We start from the raw sequence: 21549 nt of genomic DNA on the forward strand, positions 1-21549 counted from the left end.
ACCGACCTTGGGAATCAAGGTGTTATGTCCCTTGTGACCGTAAATAAACTGACTCACTTTTCAACACAAAATTCTGTTTACAACAGTTCTGTTTAGCGGTAGAATAACAGATTAGGGGGCAACTATCTACCCGGACGAGCTCGCACGAGGATCGCCAAACGAAAATCGAAGGTAAGTTTGTAATAATCTATATAACTCTATACCATTCGAGTAATATTAATAGAATCATATTTCTAAAACATTCGTGTATACAATCCAAATTTAAAGTAGTTAAACGCCAATCAATTATGACATAATTAAAATAGTGGATTTAGTTCTAAGTAATTTTTTCTTACGTACCAAAACTCGTCACTGGATCATTTTTCTCATCACCAAATCTTCAAAACTTCCACCTTAGTTCATCGACATATTTTTCTTTCTATAAACGCCTTAAAGATATACCTAAACCTTTATGCCTAACATTTATTTCCGATATAAAAAAATGGAGGTCGTCATATCTAGAATATTTCATAAGCACGTCTGTAATTTTTAATTAATTTTAAGTTATGATATGAAAAAAAAAACATACATTTTTTTTAATTTCTCTCTTTTTTATAATGCTTCTTTTTAATAACTTCTTGACACAAAATATTAATTGGAAACGTTATTACCTATTATATTACCTTCGCGTGGGCTTCTGTTATTTTAAATTAGATATTATGATTAAATTAAGTACCTACTCATAAGGTGACATTTAACTTGTAACATAGCTTAGGCGTGGCTTGTGCTGACCTTTTTATGAAATGTTACTTAGGGGCTTTAATGAAAACGATTTATCTGGATCAAATGAAATAAAGTAAATAGGAATTTATCTCTCCACCTCTTTGGAATATACGTGATCGTTTAAGTTCAAACATTTTTTTTTACACAAACCATATAAAAATTGTAAGCGTGTAATAAATATTTCAACGGTATATATCTTGTAAATTTAATAATATACTGTATAAAATAAGTACGTCTTGAACATAAACCTCCTTTTCTTGAAGTCAGTTTAAATAGACCCACTGATATTATAACGAGGAAATGCTACGAGAATTATGGTCACCATTTCATGGAATGGCATCTCTGTTGACCTTAGGGTCGTCCAGCCATTCCACGAAATAACATTTTGATTTAAATAAACTTATTTAATCTTAATTATTTGATGATTCTTTACAAATAAATATTTCAAATTTGATACAAGTTGTATATTAACTAGATATTTTAACACATCCTATCAAAAATTTAAACTTATTTTTAGGTAGCTATTGATGAACATACCTGTGGTAAGCTGCATAGGAACGCAACCAGCCATGCGAATAGCAACATAGTTTTACTCCTATTTCTTGCCACCGCCAAGCGTAAAGGATATAGTACTGCGAAGAATCTAAAACAAAAACAACGTAATTAAAACCTTAAGTTTTTGCAATAAAGACGAAGCTTATTAAACTATTTTTTTTTTTAAAATATTAATGCAACTCGAAGTTGTTTGCCGAAGGTTGTGGATTCAAAGCTTGTGTACTTAATTTGTATACCTATCTCATGCTGAATAATGAAGGAAAATCTGCTTGAATGTTTTATATAATCTTATATTCTAAACTAGCTGTGCCCGCGACTTCGTTCGCGTAGTTGTCGGAAACACTATCATGATTATCGTTTGATTGCTCACGTTGGTTTTTGTTATTATAATCGACAATAAGATTTAATAATATGTTTTACAGTACTTCAGCGTAGATTATATTTTTAGTTTTATTTTCTTGTGGTAGAAGAACATACTGATTTTGCCCGCAACCCGATCTTGACAACGCGACATATAGTTGGCCGTGTGAAAAGCAGTCTTGACGTAAATCGATTCCTACGTGTTTAAATGTTTGGCCCTGTGATTTATTAATGGTTACGGCAAAAGATAACTTAATGGGAAATTGAATTCTTTTAAAATTAAAAGGTAAATCATTTGGAATCATTGGGATGCGAGGTATAAGCACTGTTTGACCAACTGCCGGATCAGTCAAAACTGTTGCAACGATCACGTTATTGCGAAGGAATTTTACTTGAAGGCGGGTCCCGTTACATAAATTTGGTGGTTTAAGATTTCTGAGTAAAATTATCGCAGCACCTATTTTTAACTTCAGGGAATGTGGTGGAAGGCCGCTCGGGTTTAAAGAATTGAGAAACTCTTGTGGGTAATGGACAGCATCTTCTTGATCCATTACATTATCAATAGATGTGTAGGTAGTTATATCGCCTGGAAGTTTGGTTAAAATTAGGTCGTTAATTTCGTCAACGCTACTATTTCTCGCCGCCAATATTGCCCTTTGACACATCCATTGGTAATCTTTATTTTCTATTTCGACGATATTAGGGTAAACTTTGGATATTAAATCCTCTATGCTAGTCACTTTTTCTCCTAAATCGCGATCAATTTCAATTTTATTTTCAGAATGAGGTACTTTTCCATCTCCTATTAAAAGTAACTTTGAAGGAAAATTTGTACTTCCTCCTCCCAAATGTGCTCTCATATTCGTAGATAGTTTTAAGGTATGGACAAATTTCCATAACGGTGAACTTTTAAGGCAAGACCTTACAATGTCTGCTCTAGTTCCTCTTAAAATTACCGGTAAAATTTGTCTAAATAAATTACCAACATCTGTGTTTTTATTGCTTATTGTTACGGTCAATTATGACAACCCTTTTCTTAAACATAAAAGAAATATTGTACAATAGTGTACGATTGCGAATATTTTTTTTGTTAACAATTCGATGCAGGTGTATCGGCATCTGGATGTAAGACAAAAGAAAAAGTCAATTGTAAATAAATAAATCACAAACAAAATTCATACTCTGCCAAAACAAACAAAACGTTCAACAGGAAATGTAATAGTAAATCTGAATGACTTTTATTTGTCTTGGATTAGGAGAAAAGTTCATGAATTGTAATACCTGACGGTAGACATGTTTGCTTAAACACTCAATTTTGATTCCAATTTTCTATCATTATATAGGACCACTATGTACGTATAGGGTTTAAAAAAACATCAAGAAGAAGTGTATTTATCGATAGACCAGATTTACAAATTTGGAGTATATCATATATTTACAAACCTACCTTGGCTGACACCGCCTCCAAAAATAACAATAATTTTAACTATAATATATTATCGTAATAACTTTGCTGACTTTTAAATAGTCTAAATATTTTTAATTTCATTTTACATAGTATAAATCTAAAAAATATTGTGATCATTGTTTGTTATTCATAGGTTTGTGTTAAGTTAGATTTAAAGTGGGTAGGTACATACTTATCTCCTTGCGTGGAAACACAGAATGTACCTACATATTGGTAAGTAGAATAAGTTACTTGATTATTAAGTTGTAGAATAATAAGCAATTATTTTTTACTTTTTAGAGCATATTACTTTTTTTCTCTTTTGAAGTCGGTTTTTTTTTGTCAAAATTTTTATTTCTAAAAGATTCGGCCGAGTATCGCTAACGTGCTCCTTAGAATTGTTCCGTTCCCTTCCGTACCGTTACTTTGTCAAGGATCCTATGCTCAGAACCTTACCAAACTTTCACCATAGTACCCTTGAAGTATATCCTTTATAATAAAAAAAGAATCATTAAAATTGGTTGGCACAATTTTGAGTTATTCACCTATTTATCGCGCACATACATAATGCACATTTAAGACTTATATCGTTTTCATAGGGATACCATCATCGTAACAGGATAAAATTAAAATGGGGCCCCACGGGAAGCACTACCTTTCAAACAAAAAAAAAATTATCAAAATCCAGTGAAAAGTTATGAGGTAACAAACATATAAAAAAAAAAAATACAGACGAATTGATAACCTCCTCCTTTTTGAAGACGGTTGAAAACAAATAATATTAACTTAAACGTAATAAGATAAACAAACCGAACAATAAGAAATTTAGATTGTTTCTCCTTTGGTGTTATTATTTCATAAGGTGATTATAGTACAACCGTGTTGAATATGCTTGAACGTAATAGAAATTACTTGAAATATTGAACCACTAATTTATTTGTGTAGTCATTTTAAACGATATTCACCTATTTGCTTATTTGTTTATTATATAATTTATTTTCTCAGTGATGATTAATCTGCATCGGTGAAAGTATCGCTCGCCATTTTGAACTTTTTTACGTGTGTAATGTAATTTTTATACCTTATTTATACTGTGAAACGTTTGAATTGTTTACTTGCAAAGTACGAAGGAATGTTCATAGAAATTTTATCTTATATCGTAAGTTAAAACTACAGCAGATTATGATTTAAATGTAATCGATTTTAAACGATAAAAAATAATGAGCAAATAAGCTGATAACAAAACCTAATTTTGATAAATAATTTAACTATTAAGAATGTTAATTTTTTTAAGTCGTTATGTGCATTGCTACTTCGCAGAACTACACCCGCGGGTGAGAGTGGCGAGCGCGGCGGCGGGGCTGACCCGCCTCCCCCTCATCCGCCGCCGCGCCCCGCCTGCTAGCACACTCTTAACAAATAGTGTCACGGACTTTTTTTTTATTATTAAAATAGGAATATATCTTTTATACACATTTTTTGAGTAACTTAAAACGTTTATGCTGCGCACGCATCGAAAGTCCATAAATGTGAATAATTTTCACCGTTTTTGCAACATTTCTCACTGTCGCTGCGCTCCTATTGGTTGCAGCGTAATGTTATATAGCCTAAAGCCTTCCTCTATAAATGGACTATTCAACAAAAAAAGAATTTTTCAAATCGGACCAGTAGTTCCTGAGATTAGCGCGTTTAAACAAACAAACAAACAAACTCTTCCGCTTTATATATTAGTATAGATATATATTCTAAATATATTAACACCATTTGGACCTTTGTGTAGGATTAAGTTACCGGAAATTCTTTGACTATTATTTTTTATTAGGAAATTAAATTTATACAAAAGTAATTTAACGAGGTCATATTTTATATAATTCAAGTTTTAATTATATCAAATGGGATCGAAACCGCTTTTAACACAAACTTTTTGAAATTGATATTTGTGTTTTCTAGTTATATTACGACCAATATAAAAAACATATCACTTAGTAAATAAGTCGTACTAGTATATGTGGTATTTGTATACAACAATGATAAGATTAATCTAAAGAAATAACTAAGTTCCTAGGTTATTAACGAAGGGACGAGATATTTCCGCGTATAATAAGTTACCTTTCATAACTTAATATGATACTATTATTGCATACTTCACTTGATGCCGTATATCAATATCATAATATTTGAAATGTCTTGATCGAGAAATCGTTACGATTCAATGATACAGGAACGACAAATTTTTCCTATATTATATTGGACTAGTTGTCGCCCGCGGCTTCGCAAGGCAAAAAAAGTAGCCTATGTCCTTCCTTGGAGTTCAAGTTTGCTTCATACCAAATTTCGTCAAATTCGCTTCATTGGCTTGGCAGTGAAAGAGCGACAGACAGACAGACAGATTTATAATATAAGTATAGAAAGTATAGATTATTATTATTTGCTTGAATAAAATCGTCGTGTAAAAAATTTAATACGTTATATCCTAGTGTTTCAATATTAACAGAATGAAAAAATAAATAAAAGTTAAATATAAACAAGCAGTTGCCCCGGTATGTCATCCGTACAACTTCCTGCTAATTTCGAGCTCAAAGCGTTCGAAAACATATTACTCATCGTATATAATATTTTTCATTTTTTTTTGAGCTTTTCAAGCTGAAAATAACTTTTATCATTATTAAAAAAAAATCTACTTGATAACATTTCGATAACCATAGGTATATATTGAAATATGTCACATAATATCATAATAAAATATTAGTCAACTTTATTATAAGGATAGGAAATAAATAATTTATTATTATTGTAAAATACTTTTCATATCTTTCGAACAATTTGTGATTTAATTTATTTTTATTTTTATTTCTGTCTAATATTTTGTTCATTTTTATTTATTAAAATGAATTATTATAATATTTATGAGTACAGTTGTACATTTGTAAGCGTCAATAGTCTAATGGTGTACAGGCCGCCCAGCGATGTAAAAAGCCGCAGATTCAATTTTGATTATCGCCCCCACTTAGGATTATTAGTAATTCCTTAAAACGTGATACTATTCTTAAAAATAAAGACTGGATGTAATAATAATGTAAAATAATTGAAATACTTTAAAAAAATCTTTAAACTTTAAAAAATTGTGTATTTTTTGTAGGAAGTTCGAACTGGTGACCGTTGGAACTGGACGTGTTGCAAATTCGTAAAAATATTTTAAAATTATTGAAAAATTCGCCAACCAAAAGTGTTTCTAATTTTCAAAGTTTTAAACAGTGTTTTCGTATAAAATATAATTGGTACTAATATCATTGTGATTGTACTGAAGAACGAGTTAAGGTGCATCGGCGTCAGTGCAGCTCCCCTCACCCCCTCGAGTAAAGAGTACCGCTGCTATTTTTTTATCTTGTTCGCTCCTATTAAAAAAAATATACGATGAGCCTACAGCGAACGCCACCCAGTAACATATTGATAAGCGGTAGCGAAAGCGTGAGCGGGTCAGTACCCAATCTATCTACATATGATCACGAAGATCCATTCATTAATATAAATCCAAGAAAACGCAAAGAACGCTCTGAGATATTTGATTACCAAAAAGACCAACAAAATTTTCATAGGGACATTATGTCATTGTTAGAAAAATTCGGCCAAACTCAAAACGAAAACTTGATTATGATAAAAGAAGAAATACGCACTATAAAAAATGAAATAAAAATTATCCAATCTAGTAACGAAAACCTCATACAACAATTTAATCAAATAAATTTGGAAATAGAAAAAATTAAATTAAGTTATACTGGAACTCAAAATAAGGTTAAAGCTTTGGAAGATGAAATAACAATAATCAAAAATCAAAAGTGTACATGTTCCTTAACACCAAACTCGCTTCCGCTTATGAATGAAAACCTAATCCTCGAAGTCAAAGATCGTTTCGAACGCGAAAAAAATATCATAGTGGTGGGTATTTCCGAAAAAAATGATAACAACTATAAAAATAGGCGTCAACATGATGAGAATAAAATAATTGATCTAATATTACCACTTTATGATAACTGCCCTAAACCAATCAAAACAATGCGCCTGGGAAAATATATTCCTAATAAGTCGCGACCTATAAAAGTATTTTTTAATAATACGGACATCCCAAAATACCTTGTCTACAACAAGCATAAACTACCGGAAGGCATAAAAATATATTCTGATCAGACAACCACACAAAAACTATTTATGCAACAGTTAAGAGACGAATTGCAAAAAAGAATTGCTAATGGTGAGAAAGATCTTATTATAAAGTATATTAAAGGTATACCCACAATTATTGCTAATAAAACCAATAAAAAAAACTAACAAGCACAGTAAAACAAAACGCAGAAAAATTAAAAAATATAAAACCAATAAAAGAAATAAATCACTACATTATAAAAAAATACGAAGATATTCCCTTACACTCGTCATCACTACGATTATTTTATGCCAATGTGCGTAGTATTCGCAAACATGGTAAGCTCGATGAGATAAAGTGTATACTTAAAGCGATACCGAAAACTACGCACCTGTGTATATTCACTGAGACGTGGATAACATCGGAATCCGATGCAAAACTTTATTATTTACCGGATTATAAACACATATACAATTATAGAAAGAATAGTAGAGGAGGCGGAGTGTCGATTTATATACACAATAGTATAAAATATGACGTTACAGAAGAATTAGAAGAAAATGGAAATCATTACTTATGGATAAGCATTGATAAATTATCACTCAATATTGGCGCTATTTACAAACCAGGGGAAACTAACTTAAAGGATTTTTTAAATAAATATATCACACAACTAAATAATAGAAAAAGATCGATCATCTTAGGAGACTTTAACATCGACCTGTTAAGCACTGGTACAAATATTACGCAATATTTAAGCAGCATACAGGAGGCTGGATATAGAATTATAAATAAAAGAACTAAAACACACAATACCCGTGAAACCACTAAAACCAGCACATTATTAGATCATATATGTACTGATATAAACAATCATTCATTTAATATATCGATAATTGAATCCGCCTTGTCTGACCACAAGCAAATATATCTTGAAATTAGCAGTCTATCACCGCAAAGAAATAAAAAGATAGACTATCAGGCACTTAATTATAAACAACTATACTTTGATGCACTAAATGCTACATACAATAATGAAAGTGACGATTATGATTATTTAGAAAAATATATATCGAAATTCATAATGAAAAATAAAATCAATAAAACAAAAATACTTAACCCACCTCGAAAGGACTGGATAAATAAAAATATTATTGATTCTATAAATGAGCGCAATAGCCTATGGAAGCAAAATAAAGCCTTACCGGGGAATGAAATCATACATAAAAAATTGAATACAGAACGAGACAGAGTACCGAAACTCATTAAAATGCATAAAAGCGAATATTATTATAATCTATTTGATAAGGTAAAAAACAACCCCAAAAAAATGTGGGAAGTGATGAATAGTTTGGCTTTGAATAAGATTAGGGATGGTTTTGCTCCTCCCAAAATGATGTCAGATTCAGGAATGGTTTTTGACGGTAACAAAATATGTGATCTCTTTAATACTTTTTTTTCGTCAATTGGCACGGAGCTAGCTTCTAAAATACCGAAGCCATACCATGAAAGTACACAGAACATTTTCATGTATGAAGATGGTTACACACATAACATTACATTAACAAACTTCACACCTTGCAGTTCAGACGAAGTTTCTAAAATTATTGATAAACTAGACTGTAATACAAGCACGGGTTTGGATGGAATTAGCACAAAAGCGATTAAATGTCTTAAAAGTGTTATACTTGTAAGACTTACAAATTGTATAAATGTATGTCTTGCACAAGGAATTTATCCCGATTCACTTAAGATCGCAAAGGTCAGTCCTATATTTAAATCTGGTAGCCGATCCAATCCAAGTAATTATAGGCCGATATCTGTTCTGCCAATAATGTCGAAAATATTTGAGCGTATCTTATATAATCGTTTAAATGGGTATTTGACTGAAAAACAGTTCTTAAGTAAACGACAATATGGTTTCCGTCCAAAGTCGAGTACTCTCTCAGCTGTTGTAGACTTAATTACTAAAATTAAAACTAACATTGATAAAAAGAACATTGCATTAGGTATCTTTATTGACTTAAAAAAGGCCTTTGACACAATAAGTCATCAAAAACTTTTATCCAAATTATGTAACGTTGGCGTGACAGGAACTGCCTTAGCGATGTTTGAGTCATATTTAAAAAATAGACAGCAAGTAGTTAAAATTAATAACTTTTCTAGCGCTTCCCAAAATGTGACGTACGGTATCCCTCAAGGATCTATTCTAGGACCCTTATTATTTTTAATTTACATAAACAACATAGAAAAGATAGGATTAACTGGCAATCTTACACTATATGCAGACGACACTTGTCTTTTTTATTTTCATAAATCTATTCATGAAATTGTAATCAATGCACAAAATGATCTAAATTTGATAAATGAGTGGTTCAAACACAATTTACTTACAATCAATACTGCTAAAACTTCATTTATTATTTTCTCTGCTAAAAATAAAAAGATACCTGACTTCACTCCGCTGACGATAAATAACGATATATTACAGCGCTCTCATCATGAAAAATATCTTGGCTTATGGTTAGACGACAAACTAAATTTCAAGATACATATTAACCATATTAGAACAAAGCTGCAATCAATATTAGGAGCAATCAATAGAATCTCCACTTGTATACCAAAAAGAATCCGAAACATTTTATATAATTCTTTAGTAAAATCTCATTTAGAATATCTAATACAGGTTTGGGGATCCACTACTACTTCAAATTTAAATACTTTACAAAGAATACAAAATAAGATTATCAAAACTCTATATAAATATCACTATTCTACTCCAACGACACAACTTTATAATGAAACAAAAATATTGAATATATCACAACTATACACATACTATACATGCATTCTAATCAAACAAATTAAATCAGGTTCCATTCAATCAGAGATAAGGATTTGTGAGAGACCGCATATTTCGAATTTAAGGAATAAATATAAACTTCATATTGATAATGTAAGAACTAATTATGGTAAAAAGACAATTCTGTTTGAGGGAGTACAGCTGTTCAACAAACTACCAGATGAAATAAAACTATGTGATAGTATGGAGATGTTTAAAGTCAAACTAAAAAATCATTTAATATCCTCGCTATAGTAAATAAAGCCTTTTATATCCAACGGCCCAGATGTTAAAACTGTTTTGCAAATGTATAGAAATGTTCATTGTATCTCATTTTAAGTGAATGGTAAATTCTTATGAGAAATAAAGTTCTTTATACCTAATAAATGTATTTTATTTCATTGTTTGGAGATGTTTTACGTATTTTTTCCGCGTAAAAATAAGAGCGTATATAACATTAAATTAATTGGTTGGAAAATTTCGAAATTTCGTTCGAACAACTATTATCTGGAAATTAGTTTAATTCTGTTTTGGTTATATTCGGTTACAACACTGAAGTGGTCACTCGTTTTTAAAGTTGAATAAAGTTATAAAACTAAAATTTAAGATATTTAATAAAAATTGGTAAAATTTTTTGAAAATTTAAAAATCGAACTACGCATTCAATTGGTACTGGTACAAATGATGCAATACATTTTCTGATGTGGTTTGTGGCAATTGTCGCAGATTTCCAAAAAAAAAAAAATGAAACCGTTTTTTTTTTTGTAGTTGTTTAAAAAACTTTTATTCCATTTTTATTTTTCAAATATGTTCTAATCATTTCATCTGATTGACTTCAAAATCTATTTCTTGTTGGACCTTACCCAACGTCCTACTTACCGTGACTTTTTGATAAACCTCAAACACACAAACAAGCATGCTTGTGACTTGCCATTTTTTTTTAAATCGAGTGTTTCTCTATTCTTCTCACTCTCTTTCACCTAAATTCCTAGTTTATATTTATATTTACTTGAAACTTAGCATGACAGTATCAACGCTAACTATTTACTTGTCGAGAACTGGCTAAAGGCCAAAGTTATCCGATTCCTGGAGCCCGTACAATTTTAAAGGATTTTCTAAATACCGAGACGCGGTGAGTAATATATTTGGAATATTATTAAATATATAAAATAATGTTTATTATTTTGCAACATTTTATGTCATAACAGAAATTTAATATATTGTAAGTTTTTATGCATCGCCATTAACTACCCGACGAAAACTACCTATAGTAGCGGCACGCTATGATGGCCGTTTTGACGTTTGCCCGCTCATGAAGTTTCGTATTTAATAAATAATTACATCAAAGGAGCAAATTGTTGTTCTTTATTGTCAATAGTGACGTGCAGTTAGTCATAAAATTTATCGAATGTGATTTCTAAACTACAAATATTAGGGTACCGCGAAGATAACTTTTTTATTTATTTTTTTGCGTAAACGTGTACGTCACACTCTCACACTCGACCTCGTAGTCGGTGTTATATTTGTGTTGACAGTAAATATTTTATCTATTTTATAAATTATTTATTTTATTTTATTTATATATGTTTATTGTAGAAAATGATAATAGAAATAATATTAGTGTTCAGAACAGGCAATAGAACGTACCTACATCATTACATGGGAAAGACAATTTTTGATTTAAATTGATTTCGTTCGAATATATTACTTAAACTTATTTTATATTTTTTTTATTAAACCTTTTTAATCAGATACTACTTGCAAAAAAACAAAGATTTGAATATATTATATCGATAATAAATTTACATTTCACATCACTTTTTTAATGTGTCAAAACAGCCATCGTATCTTGCCGCTAGAATAAGAAGTAATGTGACATTTGCTTGTCATCGGTGGGATTGTAAGGACGATGGTGACAAGGACTGTTCATGATTAAGGTCACGTCAGCCATTTTGATTTGATTTGATGTTATTTTATTATTGAAGTTTGCAGTATTTGTTTGTGATATTCTTTTGTGTGTTACCTCGCTTCTGGTGGCTAAAAATATGGTAAACGCGTCGACTACATGTATTCATATTTTTTAAGAACAACAAGAACTTGTTACCTTTTTACTGTGGGTATGGATTTGAAGAAAACAGTTTTGTTATATAACTATTTAATTGTAGAAACCAAAATTTATAAATCTTACATTAAGTTTAGTTACTTAATTTAGTTACAGCTTTTGTATTATAGTTAATTAAAAAAATATATGCCAGCTAGACTTGCGTGGGTCACTTGGAATTGGGGTACATGTCAGTCACCTCCTCGTGGTGTACCCTGAGCCACGGGGCCGGCTTGAGCTTGCTCGTCGGCCACGGCTAAGACTGGCGGGAGTGGAGGCGGGTACGTCCCTGATCGGCGTCAGGGCGGACCATGTCAGTGGCCTCGTTGGCTAGGAGGGAGTGGGAGTGATCTCTACTCGAGCCTCCAAGGTGTTTTACACCGGTGGTCAGCGGCGGAGCCTACCATCTTATCCGCCGCAGGGCGTCAGCTTCGTTGACGCCCAGCCTCCAGTGGCGGACTCGGGAGAGTTCACCACATTCCCACGTGGAGGATGAGGAAGGCGCGTACTAGGCGCGCTTCCCATGAATATTCAGCCGCCTTACGGCGGCTGCCGCTGGTGGGGTCGCGGTTGCATGCCTTTGGCGATCCCGTGGCCTCATCACTCGGCGGCATGGTGGAAACCCGAGGATGGTTTTAGTGGGTAGGACAGGGCATTAGCATTAACGTGCCCTGGCACGGGGCATTAGGCCCCAGTTGAGTCCCACATACCCGTCCCGGTCCCCCGACCGGGCGGCATACGTAAATGCATTTCCTCCTCCTTAAACAAAAAAAAAGGTCACTTGAGATAAAATGAATTAAAAAAAAATGAAATGAATGCGTTGTAATTTATCTTATTAAATATTAAAATGTAGGGGCCACTGACGATTCAAAGATGGTATGTTTAATTATTTAGTACACCGTTCGCCAGGCCGGTATAACTAAGTTTGTATAAAAAATTAAAGTGGAAAATCACCAAATTTCCAGCTACATGTGGATATTGTTTATATCTAAGGGAAGAGGCATACCATCCTTGGAGTTGCACCAGCAGCTATCTGGACACACTCAACTAGGAAACTGCAGCCGTCCACACTTAATATTTCAAATCCATGTGGTGGGTAAAAAAAAAACCTCCTGCAATACGAAATATGCAGGTTCAATAATCAAGTAAATAACCAATAAATAAATACCTTTAACGAGGGATGTAAGCCGTAATTTACCTTCTGGAGGTTTAAAGTCCTGCTCACTCCAAATGACGATTTCAACTCCGGAGAATCATTCCAATGGGTCAAAAATCACTATAAACCATAAATTAAACATGACTACGACTTTCTGAATTGCAAACTAATGAATTTAAGCAAAAACAAGAATTAAAGACTTAAAATTTTTTGAAGTCGGTAATATAATAAATATGTTGTATAAAGTTTTATCAAACTTCAAAACTCCATTATTAATATATTCTGAAAAGATATGGGCTGTTACAGCACTGAAGTAATAATCAATCACAAATTAAGAAACTCAACTATTAAGGTAACTCACCGATATATTCAGTATATCGAATTTGAAGTTTGAATTCGATGTTAAACCGAATTCCGAAATCAAATAGGAATTATATCCATATTTAAATCAAGGAAATAATTATGGAATAATTATTTTATTTAATAAAAGCCAATTATAACGCATTTCCATACAACACAAACCTTTAAATTGGATGACAGCTAATAAATTAATCTGAAACCTAATTGTAATAATTATTTCACTGCACTGATAAAATAAATATAATTTATTTTATTATTTCAATTCACAGAAAATGCCAAAATGTATTGTATTTGATATTTGATTATGATATATTGAACTAGCAATACCGATATATGGGAAGTGGGAAATGACACTTTTGTGACGTTTTATATAATTTAAAACAAAGTTAAAATTATAAAAATAATTTTTAATGTAACAAACTTGAATTTATCTCAGAAGAAACCAAAAAAATTATGACACATTAATACGTTTCTCACTAAATCAATGAATGGGTTAAAATGAATTGTTCTTTCGAAGGCATCATACATATTAATTAATTTTAAAATTTCCAAAGCTTTATATTCATGAACTTTTAAAGGTAATTAAACATAAATTTAATCTTGTATAAAGTTTAATGAAAAGCTTTCATATAACGATTCATCGTTAAACTTATAACAATATTACAGTATTTTATAGCTCTTTATGTTCCGCAGTTTGATCAATGTCCGGTGCTGATTTAACCAAGTCGTTTTAATGCGTATTGGTTTATAAGTATATAGGTATTGCAAACTTAATCTGTCAAACGCTGGCTTACTCACGATGTTTTCCTTTATCGACGGTTACGAGATTAATTATTCTCAGAATTTATGGAAATTTAACCCAGCGGTTCTTGTCACTTGTAGCATCTTAGCTTCTATTATTGCTACAATATTAAGTGGAAATCAAGTATATAAATAGGCCTGATTATTATTATGGACATAATTGTCTTTAATACTGTTTTCACAACGTCGAATATCGTTAGATATAATGACAGTCAACCAATCAATCAAATGGATGAAATCAAATGTTCAGATGAAAGTGAACACTACAGATACATATGTATTTTTAAATACGTATCAACCCTTTTTATTTCATTAGTTTAGTTATGACATGCCAAAAAAATACTGGTCGAAATCACGAAATCCGTTTTTTTTTACGATCAATAATTTTGTACAAATAAATAAATTTGCTAAAATTGCCGTATCACCAGAGAAACGACATTCCAAAGTTTCATTCCATTCCAACTTGACCCGACTTGATGTCAAGAAAAGTTATCTCGAAATATATACAACTTCTAATGGTTTATCTGTAAGGTATGTATTTAGACTGAGCTATTATCGAGGGAGTGAATTTCATTCACCGTTTTTTCTCAGAATGTTATTTTAGAACCGGTAGTAGAATATTCACGATCAATATGAAATTATAATGCTATTTTTAGAGTTATTTTTTTACACATTGTATAACTATAATTTATTAGAATAATTTAATTATATGTTGATTGATTATTTTTAGAATATGTTGTAATGTAATATTTTAATTTTTCACGATTAATACTGGCCGAATGTCTGATACTGGCCGGTAAGAAAAAGAATGTCAAGAAATCGAACGCGGCGGCAGTGTTTTGTTATAATTCTAATTATTTTTAAAATATTTAGAATTATGGGCGAGATTTTGGATAATACGGGATGTATTGTGAAACACGGATTAGTGGGTAAAATAAAAGTGAAAATAGTGTTAATAAATGAATCTGGAAGGATATCGTTGTTTAAACTTGCTACCATCCTAAGACTATATTTTGATTTTCAATTTGTAGTAGAATTATTATTCGTGTCTTTACGTCGCTACAGCTCACAAATGCTATTTTAATTAAAAAAATAATCATTCAAACAATGTTTGAAATTTTAAATTTCTAAAGTTTATTGCCTTTTAATATATTGTAATCAATAATACTTCATTACAAATAGAGTCAATTGGAAAAATAGACTGAAAATTTAAGTATTAAATAACGGGGACGCTATTCGTTGACTAATTTAATGTAATCTTTTCATTCGTGTCTTTCTCCCGAAAGAATATCTCAACTGTAAATATTATTAAAATTTAACATGATTTTTATATATTTTATTTTTAACAAATCATTTCATAAATATCCATCCTTTATATAATGCTCCATCATTTTTGTAAGCGCTTAGTGCGCTTAGTACAACGATGTTAAGAACTGCTCAACTGTAAGTCAAGTTTACAAACAGATATAATGTACTAAAAATGTAGAAAAGATGTCACAAACAACTGTGACAACAATTCCGTCCCGCACGAAGAAATTCGGCAACTTTTTTCTTTGTCACACATTCAAAAATGGAATTTTCTACCAGCACACGTGATTCCCTCCTCTTTTAATCTGACTTTTTAGACATGGCATGACTGGTGCAGTTCATTCAATCTGACTGTACTGGCCATCTTCGCGTGTCCACTGTCCATCAGGTGGATTGGAGTCATATGCCTACCAGCTGAATATAGAATATATATATATGTAATCCCAAAAAAATCGCCACTAATAGTTGGGTGCAACTGGTTTAACAAACAGTGGCAGGACCCACACTTAGTAACGTATGAAATTAACTAAAAGCAATATTATGCCCAAACAACTATTAATATATTTAATATTTGACAAAATAGATACAAAAAAAAATCAAAAAGATAATTATTCGATAAATGATTTGTTTCATTTCAGTTTCACAATTTTTATAAAAATATTTAAATTTAACAGACACAAAGTACACTTTATATTGTGGTATACGCTCTGTACCAATATATTTCTTGCCGGCGACAAAGTTTTCCAACTCTTAACGAGGTGTTAAGTCGCCGACTAATCTGCCGACAACATAGCAGCGTGTGTACACTACTTTAGGCAACTATTATTTGTTATAATTTTCCAAGAACTCAATGGAATAATATTTATTATATAATATACGAATTTTAGTTTCGCGAATATTATCCGTTTCCCGACGGAATCAAGACGAAACAAACACACGTAGGTTGTCCTTTATCTTTGTATAAAACTCTATGTTATAATTTATTTTTATATTTTACCATTTCAATATTTTCCAAGAAATCTGGGATAAATACAATAATTTTATACATTTCCTTTCAATATCTTTTAAACTATGCAATTTAAGATTTGAAAAAATCTTTAATATTTGCTACCGTGAATGTAATGTGAGTCAATCAATCAAGGAGTCTAATTATGATCTACTGATTTTGTACTTGTAGGTATTTCATGAATCCTCACCTGTCTAATGATATACAGACTAAAACGTTTGACGATAGATAAAGTCCGAAGGCTCGTAGAACTAAAAAAACTTTGCACGCCATATTCCCAGCCAACCATGCGTTCGTCGTTCGCCATCCAATCTGAAAGAAAAACCAATATGAAAAACCAATAATAAATTTAAAATGCTTTCAAACTACCTTAACTCTAAATAAATATCCTTGACACAGGATATGTAAATAACCCATAAAGGATAATAAGTTTCACTCTTTTTGAAGTGCCAAACCACATGTCAATAGAGTACTTAGCTAATAGTAATATTTAATTATAGTCATACTTATTTTGTAAACTCATATAGGTATATAAGCTCTTTTTGTAATATTTACTTTTTGCTTATTATTATTATAAATGTACCAGAGAAGATGAAGATATGAAAAGGACGTGTAGGATATATCCAATATCGATATGTGGTACTTGTTTTGTCATGTAGTTTATACATAACTAGCTGTCCCCAGCGGCTTTGCTTGCGTTGCCTACGTCCTTCTTTGGAGTTCAAGTTTGCTTCATACCAAATTTCATCAAATTCAGTTCATTGGCTTGTGAAAGGATGAAAGACAGACAGACAGAGTTACTTTCACATTTATAATATTAAGTATAGAAGTATAGATTATTGGGAGTCATGTAAGTAATACGGTACCATATTCTCAAGGTCATGTTGTAGTAGCGAGACAAGGCGCGGGGTTCCAGTCTATTATAATTCGGAAATTAAATCTTATTGTGGATTTCGTCCGCAGATCCCTGTCAAAAGCAATAACTTTAATATGCTAGTCTCTTTTGCAACGTGCCTTTATCGACTTAGCACGATAAATTGCACGATCAATCCTAATAGTTTTAAGACTTATCAAGCATATTAATTTTAGACTATTAAAGTACATATATATTATAACCTCCAACGCCTAAAACAAATCGTTTGTCAAATGTCAGTGTGTATATTTGTGTAAAAAAGTAGTAACAATCCTACGTAATCAATTTAGATAGTATTAAGGAAATATATCATGACTTCGATATACTCTAGATACCGCAGGAGCTGGCAGTTTACAATGGACTCCATTACCTTGGAGAACAAGGGGGTGATGGCTATAGGCCTATAATTGGACGGGTCTGAGCGGTTACCCTTTTTAGGAATCGGATGCACCAAAGCAGTCTTCCAGGAGATTGGGACGACGCCTAATGCGTAGGATTGCCGGAAAAGACGCGTTAAGACCGGCGCCAACTCGGGAGCACATATCCGTAGCACGATTGGAGGGATGCCATCGGGTCCACTCGACATATGTATGTCCAAGGAAAGAAGTGCTTTACGAACTGCACTTTGCCGGAATTTAACCGCCGGCATCGTGGTATCACACCGCGGGATTGTTGGTGGTGTCTTTCCTCGGTCATCCAGAGTCAAGTTCGCCCCGAAGAGAGAGCCTAAAAGATCAGCTTTCTCCTTCGCGGTATGAGCCAATGACTCACCGTCCCTGTGCAAAGATGGAAAAGAGGGCTGACAGAAATTCCCTAAGACAGCCTTAGCGAGAGACCAGAACGCACGTGTTCCTGAAGGGAGGCGCACCAGTCTCTCGCCAATGTACTCCGTCTTCGCAATCACGTTTTTGAAAAACCTAGAGGCAGAGTAATATTTCTTTCTGAATGTGCTGGTATTTATATCACGAGACACCGATGCGTTAGCCCAGTCTTGGTAGCGTTCCCATTTTCGGCGTGAAGCCGTTTTGCAGAAACGACCAAACCAGGGCTGGGACTTGCCACCGATGGGGACCGCAGAATACGGAATGAATAGTTCCATACCCTGAAGTACCACATCGGCGACAGAGTCAACAACAACGCTCGGACCATCCGGCGAGAAACAAACCTGCCCCCATGGGTAGGATGCAAAGAAGGACCGCATCCAATCCCAATCTGCTGACTTGTAGTGCCACACACAGCGGCAGCCCACGAAACGAGGTCGTGAGTACCGCGCAACCGGTACTGTACCCGGACGAGACAGTAGTCCGACGAGCCCAGAGGGGAACGACGATAACATGGTAGCCATCCATATGGGAAGTCAGCAGAAGGTCCAACAGGGAAGGTGTATGATCCTCCACGTCTGGTATTCGCGTTGGCGAGGTGACTAGTTGTGGCAAATCATATGCTAAAGCGAATTCGAGAACAGATCTACCCGCATGATCGGTAGTGCGCGATCCAAGCCATTCGGCATGGTGGACATTAAAATCGCCAAGAATTACAATCTCTGCGGATGGGATCTGCTGCAGCACGGAATCTATGTAGAGTAGTTGGACGTGCTCAACCAGTCGGTCGGCTTCGGCATTACCGCTATGGGACCTATAAAGGCACGCGTAGATTCGCGGATGGTCGTCGCAGTCTATACGCAGCCAGATAATCGATAGGTCCTGCCCTTCAAGGCTTCCGAGGCGTCGAGAGCAGATATCATCTCTGACGTAAACGCACACCCCAGCTCGTGGTACAAAGGAATGTTCCAATTTGTACCCGGGGTAAGAGAGAAAAGTCGTATCGGCAGGAGAGGATATCTGGGTCTCGGTAAGAAAGAGCAAGGCCGGCTTCGCCGTCTCTAGGTGAAAGTGGACGGCGTTCAAGTTGGAGTTGAGTCCAAAATTGTCAAATTGCCAAAATCGCAAAATTGCCTCCCCCAGAATTCGGAGGGAGCCTGAGCATCCCTGCTCAGGTGGTGTACGTCCTAAGCATGGAGCCCAGAGAGGGATTCTCCACCGCAATCGCTGGTGGTACCCTCCTGGGGTAATAAAACCAAAGTCTGCACAACCATTATGTTTTGGGGGGGAGGGGGATCGGGCCTCCGGGACTCTCACATACCGGACGAATCGCGGTAGCATAGCTCGGAGTTCATTGAACACACTTTGAATCATTAAAGATACAATATATTCATTACCATAATAAAGTTAAAACAATAAATAAATATATAATAAGTGTAGAGATAAATAAATTTATTAAGAAATATGAACATGTAAAAATTTTATTCATATTTTCAATATCAAAGTGAAGCGGATGTCAATAGAAAGAATTCAATTACCGGTGCGACTTTTTCTAGTTATGAATAAAAAATATGTACAGGACATTGCCTTTAATACATTCTGATTGACAAAGATACCTGAAATTTGCTGAAAACCTTCATAATACATACGCACAGTAAGGAAAGATTTTGCAAAAATTGCTTTTAATTATTCAACTTATTTTATCGACTCGTTTAAGTTTCGCTATTTTTAATACAGAGAAATAAATCTCGTTTAATTTTTGAGGTTTGACAAACATATCAGGCTGAAAACAAAGTCCTTCCTCCTCCTACTTCGCAGCCAAGGCTGCAACGTATAGATAGGTAAGTAGGTATTTATTTTATTTACACGTGAACATAGAAAGACTATATTTAGTCTGTAGTAGTCTAACAGCGATTTGCAAAATTATCTTACACAATAATTAATTATTGGTTAACCAAATTATGATATTTAAATTGAATAGTTATTTGGCAATCGTTTTTAATCGAACACGAGAAAAAAATATGGTAAAAGTATTTTCATGTCACGAAAAATAAGACTTCTATTAAGTGTAAACTGCGTTATGTTATTGACTAATGAAACTTGGCACTTGGTGGAAAATAACAAAAAGTTGCAAAACAAAATTATTTTTATCCCACGTTTATTATAAATTACGCACAACAACAAACTGTCTGCCTAGAGTCAATGATCCGTTTTAATACCAATAATCGTGAGTTCAATATTCCGCTTTAATCAGATGCTTATGATTATTGCATATACACGTATAATAATGTGAGTGTCCGGAAAAGTTAAACATTATTTTTATATCAAATCAAATCAAAATATTCATTATTCAAGGAGGCTCATAGAATCACTTTTGAATCGTCATGTTAAAGTGTTGAATTAAATATAAAGAAGAATGAAGTTATTTAATTTTTTTTCGTTTCTCTTATGTTCACTCATATGTTGCGTAATAAAGTATTTAAATATTAAATAATCTAAATTAGTGCGTCGCCCGCGAAACTTTTTTCATTTATTCAACAGATTTTTAGGAATTTCGAAACTTACGACAGGATTTGTTCTGATTGAACTTCATTGTAAACTGACGACGTCTGTCTGCACGTTTAACATTTGTTTTTTTTTTTATACAGCCATAGCACCGCTCACTAGCCGGCCAGTAATTTTTTTCCGCCCTCTATAATTAATTATTTGTTATATCGTAACAATTTAGTAAATTACAATCAAGAATCCTCTTTAATTTTCTATACATCTACGGCTCTTCAAAATAAAACCATAACCGATCTTCTACGTGCAGCTATCGTCCCATAATCACTGGAACAAAAATCGGCTAACGCTATTAATATATAACATAATAAAATCTTTACTAATATTATAAACACGAAAGTAACTCTGTCTGTTACCTCTTCACGCATAAACCGCGGAACCGATTTATATAAAATATGATATGGAAATAGTTTG

General features: G+C 33.0%; 1 protein-coding gene across 1 annotated transcript in view; it reads right to left on the minus strand.

Annotated features, from left to right (window-relative positions):
• The window catches only part of LOC113398717 (adipokinetic hormone/corazonin-related peptide receptor variant I-like), a 40004-nt gene that overhangs the window by 11611 nt on the left and 6844 nt on the right, over positions 1-21549 (minus strand). Inside the window, exons 2-3 of the mRNA XM_026637605.2 lie at positions 17030-17151; positions 1300-1405 (exon numbers count right to left, since the gene is read on the minus strand). Coding sequence (XP_026493390.2) covers positions 1300-1405; positions 17030-17151 — 228 coding nt within the window. The remainder of the gene's footprint in view (positions 1-1299; positions 1406-17029; positions 17152-21549) is intronic.

Source organism: Vanessa tameamea, chromosome 14 (genome assembly GCF_037043105.1).
Source record: "Vanessa tameamea isolate UH-Manoa-2023 chromosome 14, ilVanTame1 primary haplotype, whole genome shotgun sequence".
Lineage (NCBI taxonomy): Eukaryota > Metazoa > Arthropoda > Insecta > Lepidoptera > Nymphalidae > Vanessa > Vanessa tameamea.